The 11,382-nt window shown below is 46.2% G+C and overlaps 1 protein-coding gene across 1 annotated transcript in view; it reads right to left on the bottom strand.

Moving 5' to 3' along the window:
* Positions 1–1,495: 1,495 nt before the first annotated feature.
* The window catches only part of tnfrsf21 (tumor necrosis factor receptor superfamily, member 21), a 48,705-nt gene continuing 38,818 nt past the window's right edge, over positions 1,496–11,382 (bottom strand). The window contains exons 5-6 of the mRNA XM_083933989.1: positions 5,562–5,829; positions 1,496–4,556 (exon numbers count right to left, since the gene is read on the bottom strand). Of these exons, the coding sequence (XP_083790115.1) occupies positions 4,327–4,556; positions 5,562–5,829 (498 nt within the window). The 3' untranslated portion in view covers positions 1,496–4,326. The remainder of the gene's footprint in view (positions 4,557–5,561; positions 5,830–11,382) is intronic.

Below are 11,382 nucleotides of genomic sequence, written 5' to 3'. Positions count from 1 at the left end.
AGTTTGCATGTTGTCCCCGTGTCTGCGTGGGTTTTCTCCGGGTTCTCCGGTTTCCTCCCACAGTCCAAAGACGTGCAGGTGTTCGGTTCATTGATGACTCTAAATCACCCGTAGGTGTGAATGGTTGTCTGTCTCTGTTCGTCTCTATGTGTCCTGTGATAGACTGGCGTCCTGTCCAGGGTGGACCCCGCCTCACGCCCGATGTCAGCTGGGATCGGCTCCAGCCCCCCACGACCCCGACAGGGACAAGCGGTTGAAGATGAATGAATGTTATGTTAACATAACAGACACATATTCAGCCTGTTGTTCTCTATTCTATTATTACTGTAACTTGCCTTTCAAGATGAAATGTCTGTTCTTGGTCTGATTTTATAAAATTAATTTCCCCCCAAAATGCGACTTATACATGTTTTTTTCTTCTTCATTATGCATTTTTTAGCTGCCGCAACTTAGACTCGAGAGAGACTTATAGTCGGTATGTTAATAGCACTTTTGTTTTTTTAGTCACTGAGAATTGAGAAAGTTAAGCATGAATAAATTAACTTTGGTCAGATTTGCCTTTGTGTGTTTACATTATTGCAGTAAGTTGATTCCTCTTTCAACAATTAAAGTCTAATCTAATGTGTAGGACTGGAGTGGATCCTGAAGCATGGACTCGAGAATCGTTTGAACCAAAAATTTACCCTGAATCGAATCCGTGACTCCAAGAATTGGAATTGAATCGTGAGGCACCCAAAGATTCCCACCCCAGGAACGGGGCAGGAAGTCGGTATTACCATGGTGAACACCTTAAGTAATAGTTGGAACCACCAAATCGGGCATATCCAACATAAAAGGGTGGACATTTAAAAGGAAATTTGACATAAAAAAAAGGCATCTAGGCAACATAAGGAAATCCAAAACAGTTGGATCCTGTTGCATTTGTTGTGCAGCTCATTGTCGACCTATTTTGTGACCTGAGCAATCCAAACATGTCTCTGTGATTCAAACCTTCAGGTAAAAATGCAAATCTTATTTACAGTATGTTTGCTCTGTTATCCAGAAATGAATCGTATCTTCTTCTTCTTCTGTGCAGATTTATGTTAATATACAAACTTTAAATGTTTAAAGCAAGTGTTCCGGTATTAATCACATACAAAGATCTAAACAGGGTTCGTACCGGTGCTTGAAATCCTTGAAAATGCTTGAATTTTGATGTGTTTCAAGGTGTGAAAAGAGCTTTAATTGCATTTCATTCACAACAAACAGCTATAGGATAGAAATGTAATTTGCTTTCTTATCCTTCTGGTGTTACAAAACACAATTATAGTTGTTTACAGCACAATAACGTCTCTTTTAATGGGATAAAAAAGGGTGAAATAATAATTTTCAATATGTATTTGTAGAGATTTGCCCTAAGGTGCTAGAAAAGCTTGAAAATGGACCTTGTAGTGTTTGACCTTTACCTTGGAAAAGGTACGAAACCTGTCTGAATGAGTGACAACTACACACAAAGTTATGACAAATGCTTTGAGCTTTAATTGGTTGATTTTAAGAGGTTACATAGTAGTAAACATACTGGTTACACACGTGAAATTTGATGAAATCATCCACTCATCCACCCACATGTGCATTTCACACCTCACCTTCATCCTGACGGACTTCCTTAGAAAATAAAAAGCTCACATCCTGCAGTCTGAGTCTCCACAGCGTCGCGGAGAGCAAGCTCACACATTCTCATCATCGCCATCAACATCATCGTCATCGTCAACATCCCACGGTGCAAAGCAGCACAACCCTCGATCTATTTCACTGGAAATAGTCCTTCGTCTGGGGTTCGCTCCCCCTGCGTCAGGCCAACTGGTGAGAGTTCACATGTAGCACCACAGAGGCTTTGAGAGTCCGTGGTCGGCTGCTCTCACGGCGCCTGTCAAACCCTCTCCCACCGGTGATGAGTTTTTGGTGCTTTTCAGTTTTATAAGTACTTTAAGATCGTTGACTTGGAAGGAACGCAGAGAATACATTATTTCTTCTTGGTTCAAATCAAGTAACGCGTGTAGACAGACTTCAAGTAGAGTATGGAGTATGCATATGTTACATCCCAGCCAGGTCATCGCGTCGCACCAAGCGTGGGGGGGGGGATACGTCTGAATGCCCATAAGAACACGAGAGACAAAGAAGTCCAAATAATAATAATAACACAGAGATGCTACAATAACAGAGTAAATCAAACTAAATGTAGAAAACATGACGACGAAATCAAACGTTAGCATTTCAGAAAAGAAGTGAAAACGACAGAGAATACACGTCTGCGCCTCCAGTACAAAATCAAATTAGTGCATCGTTATTACGTTTTAATAACCACACAGAGCACGACGCAACGTACCACTGCATGGGGAAACAAATCTTGTATCTATCATTTTAACTATAAAACACTCAGACGGCCACACATGAAGCTCCAAAATGTACCGAGAACACTTTATCAACGCTACATTTGCTGAGGCGAACGGGGGTTAGCTAGCTAGCAGAGATCTGAATGTGCGTAGTTGAAGGAGTATTTATTTGATACTGTCCGTGAGTCCAACAGTGACGGAGAGCCCAAAGCGACGTATCCAAACCGTCTTAGATATATGGCTTTGGTTCCAGAGACGCAGGGAGGGGCGTGAAAAACGTCGCACCCTTCCTGTTCGGTTCATTGTTTGTTTTGGAGCCATCGTCCAAAAGCAAACAGTGGAAAGGCTAAGCCATATATCAGGGTCATAGATTAGGTATCCTTGATATATGGCTTTGGTTCCAGAGCAGCAGGTCGAGCCTCTAATCTAACACTGCCCCCTGCTGGTCTGGTAGAGCGCTGCTGACTTAAACAAGTGCTAAAACCCACCGATGAGCCGCTCCAGGTACAACCGGAGGAGATGGAAAAATAAAAAAACGAGGGGCTGAGAAAAGGGACCAGCTCAGGCACAACTCCCGGGTTCAGCATCCCTGGGCAAAACATCAGTGAATGTGGATTACATGAGTCTAAAACACCTTAAAACCCTCAGAATAATACCAGTGTCATTTAGAGTGATAGCTTATTTACTATTGTCTGTGTGTAGTTTCCTTTCTTGCAATCATTTAGCGGTTACCACCATTTTAAACTATATTTCCTTTAAATACTGAAATCATGTTAAAGTGTAATTCTGGAGTAAAGTCATCCCAGGGTCTTTTACGGCGAATACACTCATCAGATAAGAAATTTAGACAATTTTTTGTGTGTAACAACTATTAACGGAGAAATCCACGAGAGAGGCTAACAGTGATTAGCTCGGGGCAGTACAGTGAAGGCATTCAAAGGTCTTTTTTAACCACTAATGCTGCTGAAAATAACAGCAAACCTCTGCAGCAGCATGAGAAGAGTCCCTACACACACAACAAAGCACCAACAGCGTAGTTAGTGAAGCCAGAGTTTATTAAAGAGTGTTTTAAAGACTTACCTACTGACCCCTGTACCAGCTCCTCTCATAGTAAAGTCCATTACAGTGGATTACCAAAGTCAATCCCAAAGGAAGGAGCGCATTGGTGCTTTGTTGTGTGTGTAGGGACTCTTCTCATGCTGCTGCAGAGGTTTACTGTTATTTTCAGCAGCATTAGTGGTTAAAAAAGACCTTTGAATGCCTTCACCGTACTGCCCTGAGCTAACCACTGTTAGCCACGTCCGCCTGTTAGCCACTCACCTGGATTTCTCCGTTAATAGTTGTTACACTAAAACTGTCTCGATGGATTATTTGATGAGTGCATACGTTGAAAAAGACGCTAGGATGATTTTACGCCGTAATCTCACTTTAAAGGCGAGGGAAGCCTTTGGGTGATTGGCACAGTCGACAAAAAACACCGGAATTACCCTTTAAAAACGAAGGCATTGGCCAGGTGAGATAAAGAAAGTGCGTTTTATGTTTCCAACATATAGTCAGCTCTTCTTCAAACCAGCCTTTTCTAAGTTGTAAAGGTCACGACACCCTTAAAATACCACCTTAAAAAAGGCTGAACGTACTCGAGGAAAGGTGAAGAATCACTCCCTGGTGCGACACTGGGAATGCTTACGTCACATTGAGCGTTGACCCTGTATCGTGGCAGAGGATGGAGTAATAGTGTATATACACGAGACACAGATTGGAAGGTAAAGAGGAGTAAAGTACCAATAATGATTTGAATGAGGCGGTGCAGATAACCACCATCTCCAACATCGAGCTCAAATCATGTAACGTGATGAGTCAGAGATCAAACATCGACCCGAGCTTCATCCGAACGATCCGAGTCATCCCTCCTGCTGAGGCCCCGTCCCGGTTCTCATCCGTGTTGTTCCTTCCACTATAACAGGTCCGGGAGGTGGCTGTAGACCGAGTCCAGAAGCGTCTGGCTGGCCTCCTGACTCTTGACCCCTGCGATCTCAAACAGCTGGTCCAGCCGGTCCTCGGCGGCCGGGATCTCCTCGATGACGTGCAGCTCCTCTGGGTTCAGGATGTGCAGCATGTCGTCGAAGATGGGCTGAAGGTCGCACGGGTCCAGACGCACCTGCCGCAGAACGGTGTCTTTCTTTTCTGGAGGGGAAACAGAGAAGGTAAAGTGTTACTGTGATGATCTTAAAGCTTGCTAACCAAAACTTTACATAAAGCTATACTGCTAATGAAATATCAGATGTGAGGAAAGGCCGAAGGTGGTTTTGATGTAGCAGCAATACCCAGAGTGACCACATGAGGGCATCCACTCACACGTTTAAACTGAGTGCACTGTTGTATCATCATGTTCAGTGAGTGTGAGACACATTAGTGAGTGTCGGAGTCATTCAACAGTCACTGTTCTTGGGTACCAGAGAGGCCTTTAGTGGAGATGTGAGATGCTTAATTAAAGTCACACCTGGGAACCTCTTACGAAGTGTGACTCGCTCTAAATGTTGTGAGTACTAAAACTGAAGAACGCGTGTATGCAGACAGTTTTCTTACTGACACCTGAAGCATTCACTTAACCCTCCTCTTCTCCTTAGGGTCAATTAGACCCCATTCAACCTTTAACCTCTAACTTCACGCTTAACATCATTTGTTTTTGCTTCATATTTAATGACTTTTCATCGACCAAATCTGCAGTAAACACTCCACCTCCGCATCACACCAACGTGAACCTTTCACCGCCATTGTTTGAAATGTCCGCGCATGGTCCCTCCTTCTTTTTTCTATGTCCCAACAGGCGCACAGGAAATGACCTCAGAACCGCCGTAGGCCTCGTACACGTGCGCACGCTCGTGCTCGTACATGTGCAAACGTGCTTTACTAAAGCCCACCTCTCCCAAACGGGCCGTGGACGGCAAGCGTGCCGCTCCTAGACGCGGTACGGTTGCACTCACACTGGTCAAAGGAACCAGACTTTAGCCGTGGAACGTGCTCGGGCACGGTACGGAGGCACAGTGTGAGTGCGCCCTGAGAGATAATGTTTATTCACACTAATGAAAGGTGTTCTTGTTAAACTCTGTCACACCATGCTGACAGTGGAGTCGGATCAAAGTCCACCGTGGTTTCTGGCCACGGACGCTGTTTTACGGACTCGCTCACCTTTGGTAATGAAGGAGCCGTTCCTGCTGAGGGCGGAGTCTTTGCTGGAGGTGGAGTCACAGCGAAGGAGGGGCTCCGATTCGTCGGGGAAGAAGCCTTTTGTGCGGTCCACCGGCGACTGCTCCACGCCCACGCCGCTGGCCCCGCCCGCGCTCCCACCGCTGTGGCTGCTGCTGCCGCCGACGCTGCTGGGAGACTCCAGCGGCTTGTGGATGGGACTGAGGCTTTGGCTTACATTCACTGAGGTCATCAGCTGGTTGATGTCAAACTGTAGAGAGAAAGCAGGAGAAGTGAGGAGGCGGAGCAAGAAGAGTAGAAAAACACGCGTGTGACAAACTGAAGCTTCGACACAGTTGTCCTCTGCTGATTCTCTCCATCCTCACATCCTCCTTTTATTAATCTCTGTTCCTCTTTTTCTCTTTCTTCCTCTTCTAATTGTATCACCTTTCTCTAGGACTCTCACTCCGAGGTTCTTCCCTTTCCCGGGCCACATTAACCAGCTCTAACTGGGGGATCCTGAGGCGTTCCCAGGCCAGTGTGGAGATCTAATCTCTCCACCTGGTCCTGGGTCTTCCCCGAGGCCTCCTCCCAGCTGGACGTGCCTGGAACACCTCCCTAGGGAGGCGCCCAGGGTTCATCCTTACCAGATGATCCTGAACCACCTCAACTGGCTCCTTTCAACACAAAGGAGCAGCGGCTCTACTCCGAGTTCCTCACGGATGCTGAACTTCTCCCCCTCTCTCTAAGGGAGACTCCAGCCCCCCTCCTGAGGAAACACATTTCAGACACTTGGACCTGGACCTGGTTCTTTGGGTCCTGACCCGTCTCTCTGTCTGTTTTCAAATATAACATCGTGCACACCTGTCCCCTTTTCCAGAAACATTTACGTTTACACTAACCTGTGTGCCGTCAAGAGCAAACCAAACCTGTAGGTGTCTCAAGACCACGTTGGCCAATGATCCATGATCACCACAGCCCAGTGAAAATGTAAACATACGCCTCAGACGCAAGTGCAAGCTCTGAGGCGGAGTGTGACGTCTGTTCTTCTCTGTTTACATGCAAACATGCATCCAGAGTTTTTCAAAATCTCCACTCACACACAAGGTTTTAGAAAGAACTGTTTTCAGAGGTGAATTCAGGAAGAACTGTTTCTGTTTGCGTGCTTCGAAGGGCACAAACGCAGGGAAATGTCTCTGTTTTTAAAAATAGCTGTGTACGTGTAAACGGGACCTGAGATACACAATATTTAGTGATGTGACAGTTCCTCTGGTGTGTGTGTGTCTCTCTCTCTCTCCGGGGGACACACACCTGTGCACAGTGTGCTCCGTGCTGCATGAGGCAGAGCAGCAGCTGCAGCAGACTCCTCCACCACCTTTGGGCCGTGTCTTTTTAGTTTCCTTTTCCTTTATTTGCAAAGCTCGATACCCCGACAACATGGTTTCACTCATCCACTCACTTCACTACTGACTTTACAGATTGCTCCCGTCTGTTTGTTCCTTTTGCGTTGATTCTCTTTGTTGATAAATCACTTTTTTTACAATAGTTTATCTCCAATGTTTAACCCAGGGCGGGGTTTCCAGATCAGACTGACAGTTTCCAGCTCAATAACAATTTAGAAACTGCCCGATTCAATAAAACACGCCCAAATCCTGACCTTGCTAAATGTTAACCTTGTTATATAAACAGGTTACAGCTACCCACAAAGAGTGCTGTCAGACTACCAATGACACAAACTTTGAAATGTTTCTCTGGTTTCGCAGCACAAACACAAAAAACAGATCGAATACTGCCATGAAGCATAAGACACAACAAAACAACCTATGTAAAAACTGGAACCACAGAACCAGTGTCGATGATGGTGGGGTCAGGGTCAGTAGGTCCTCTCTTACCCCTCATGACAACTGAATACACCTCATGCCAATCACATATTCCTCACATTAAAACAATACGAGTTTGGTTTTTTATCTCTAATGTGGCCAAATGTCTTTTTCTCAGCCCAGTGGAGTCAAGTAGCCCAAACCACCTACTTCAGTGCGATACGCAACAAATCACTGGTTTAGACTTTGCTATCGTCATCTCATCTTCAGCCTCTTATCCTGGATCAGGTCGCAGGGGCAGCAGCTCCAGCAGGGGACCCCAAACTTCCCTTTCCCGGGCCACATTAACCAGCTCTAACTGGGGGATCCTGAGGCGTTCCCAGGCCAGTGTGAAGATCGAATCTCTCCACCTTGTCCTGGGTCTTCCCCGAGGCCTCCTCCCAGCTGGACGTGCCTGGAACACCTCCCTAGGGAGGCGCCCAGGGTTCATCCTTACCAGATGATCCTGAACCACCTCAACTGGCTCCTTTCAACGCAAAGGAGCAGCGGCTCCACTCCGAGTTCCTCACGGATGCTGAACTTCTCCCCCTCTCTCTAAGGGAGACTCCAGACCCCCTCCTGAGGAAACACATTTCAGACGCTTGGACCTGGACCTGGTTCTTTGGGTCCTGACCCAGCTTTCATGACCACAGGTGAGGGTAGGAACCAGCACTGACCGGTAGATCGATTTCGCTACCGTCATAATTTATCATTTTATAGCGACTACAATGTTTTGCTATATCTTGCATAATGTATTGCTCGAGCACGACCATGAGGACAAACATTTACCCGCCCCGTGGCGTGGAGCCTCCAAAATGAAGTCGCCAGGGGAAGATTTTAGTCGCATTTGGCGAGTGGAGACCGCTCGTTACAGTCCTGCAAACATGGATGTTCTCACTAATGTCATGCCAACTAATGAGAAAACGTGCCAATGCATCTTTTATATAACAGAAATATGTAACTAATATGAAACTATTGATGGTATTCCCATCTGATCGGCCGAGTGTCAGCTGTCTGATGGATGTGTCTATTTTTAGCTGGGCTGCTGCAGGAGAGTTGAAACCAGACAGAGAAGTGGAGGATGTGAGCCCCTTTCTCTTTCCTCTGGTGTCTCTTCCTCCTCCCTGTGAACGAACGATGAGGCATCTGCAGACAGTCAGATCCTAAATATGACCTTGGATAAGTGCAATCACCACGATGACACTGATCTGAACCCAGAGTGTGAACACAAAACCAAACGCTGCCGATGTTTGCGTGACAATGAGTCTGACTTTGCACTTTGAACCGTCAAGATATATCCTGAAATATTAACAGGAAGCTGATTGATCTGAGCATTCATCGAGCTTCTTTGTGGCCAACTTCTGTAAAAACACGTGCTTTATTCATGCATTTAATGAATAGTTAATAGAGCAACAGTATATACAAATATATATATATATACAAGTCATTTCACGTCGTAAAACATGGAAGTTGCTGGTCCATCACTGCCTCGATCAGTTACTTTGTTTGTGTTATTCTATGACTCTGTACCGCGTCTAGGAGCGGCACGCTTGCCGTCCACGGCCCGTGTGGGAGAGGTGGGCTTTAGTAAAGCACGTTTGCACATGTACGAGCACGAGCGTGCACACGTGCACGAGCACGAGGCCTACTGCGGTTCTGAGGTCATTTCCTGTGCGCCTGTTGGGACATAGAAAAAAGAAGGAGGGACCATGCGCGGACATTTAAAACAATGGCGGTGAAAGGTTCACGTTGGTGTGATGCGGAGGTGGAGTGTTTACTGCAGATTTGGTCGATGAAAAGATTCAAAAACAGTCGACAAGACGCACAAAAACTCCGAGGTCTACGGAAAGATCTGGAAACAAAGCCACGCATCGCCATGACGTCATCAATGCGTGTGACGTGTTACGGCGTGATGACGTATAGGCAGCAAGAAGCATTCTCCGAGGCCCAGGTGGTGTGAGTACAAACGGGCCTGGAGGGGGGGACAAGGACCCTAAAGCACGGGGCACGGGACGGAGGAACAGTGGGAGGGCGCCCTGAAGTTACTGCACTTTTGTGCCAGATTTTAGTTGCTGTTGCTGACGTAGTGAAATCTCTGTCCTTCTAGTAACGCCAGAAGAAAAGTCAGGGGCTCACCGATGTCGGTATGTCGTGGTAATCCATCCAATAACTGACACTGATACACCTAGAGCCAGGCTGCCAGCATGGATTGAATTTGTTGTTATATGAAAAACAAATCCACTCCGTGTATTTGTTCCATGACATTTGTAGATCAGATTCAAGATTCAAGATGAAGTGGCTTTCGGCCCAGACGCTGAGTCATCCGTGACGCTGTTGTGGTGGAACAGCTGTAGTTCACAGTGGACACGTTCACCTATTTGGCTGCTTTTCTAAGTGTGAGATGTTCCTGCGCTGAACAGGACGCAGAACGCACCAGATAGGAATCAAACGAATCATTGAGGCGGAGATTTTGTCATTGAATTTTTGTAATCGAGTAACTCGAGTTACTCCAGTAATTGTTTCAGCCCAACAATTAACTCTTAAACCCTTTAAACTAATTAACCCGAAAGCAGAGTCACAATCTTAAACTGACCCTTAGTAGAAATGAAAACTGCCTTCGTTTGACCTCATTTTCCAACGTGTCCTCGCTCAAAATGGCTCAAAAACTCGGTAAACACACACACACACACACACACACACACACACACACACACACACACACACACACACACACACACACACACACACACACACACTGGGGATAGTTTGATTAATTAGAACATGTTAAAGCAAAGAATAATTACTCTAAACTGATGAGTCATTAACTCAGATGCTGCTAACAGAGGAACTTGTGCACCTCACTGTTAGACACTCTACGGTGTGACCTCACGGCACGTTCAGCCTTTACCTCTGACTCATCTGTGACATTTAAAGAACATCTATCACTGCCGCGATCAGTTACTTTGTTTGTGTTATTCTTTGACTTTGATTTTCAGGAACTAACAAACTTACGGACTGAGGCAGCCGTAGACCAGCTTTGATAATAAGCACCTGGTAACGCCCCTGGTAGAGCAAATACGTGTGTGTGTGTGTGTGTGTGTGTGTGTACCCCATGGACTGATGCTGAGCCCTCACCGCACGTGTCTTAGAATCGAAGGAAGTGCGTCCACCATTTGCACCCAGGACTCTTTAGAAGCCGACTCGTGTGAACTTGGGTTAGACAAGTGTCGTCGTAGGGCCGTAAACCTGAGACGTTTTTGGTCATTTAAGAGCCTGTATCTTTAGTAGTTGAAAAGAACTCACACACACACACCCACAGACACACACGCACGCACACACACACACACACACACACACACACACACACACATCCACACACACACACACACACACATCCACACATACACGCACACACGCAGTCAAAAACGTCTTTCTCCCCATTGCTATCTACTTCTCTGCAAATCCACAAAAAAAACTACACAGCACACACGCACACACATGCACACACACACACACACACACACCGACACACACACCGACACACACAAGCACACACACCCACGCACACACACGCACACACACACACTCCCCTTTGCTTTCTACTTCTCTGCAAATCCACAGTAAAAACTCCACAGCACACAGAAGTCATTATCCCTTCCTGCCACAATGATGCACAATCAACTGTAATTCCTTCCATAATTGGGTGTTTATGACTCGGGTCCTGTTAGACGCCTTTGAGTCCCCTCCATAAAGAGCCCCATGATGATAAAAGGAAACCGCATCCATTACTCTGTGGAGGAGAGGACGACAACGTTTCCCAGAAATGGCTCTGATTCTTTTCAGAGGGAGGGATCTACACGTGTTTGTGAGTGCGTCTGACATCAACGCAGGCTTATCCAGGGAGTGTTCCCCCCCTGGAACAAGTAAAAGGGAGAAAAGACGTACTTTAAATGTCACAGATGAGT

Source organism: Echiichthys vipera, assembly GCF_963691815.1.
Source record: "Echiichthys vipera genome assembly, chromosome: 19".
Classification (NCBI taxonomy): Eukaryota; Metazoa; Chordata; class Actinopteri; order Perciformes; family Trachinidae; genus Echiichthys; species Echiichthys vipera.
The sequence above is the reverse complement of the archived record's forward strand: the minus strand, read 5'-3'. Positions and strand labels throughout refer to the sequence as shown.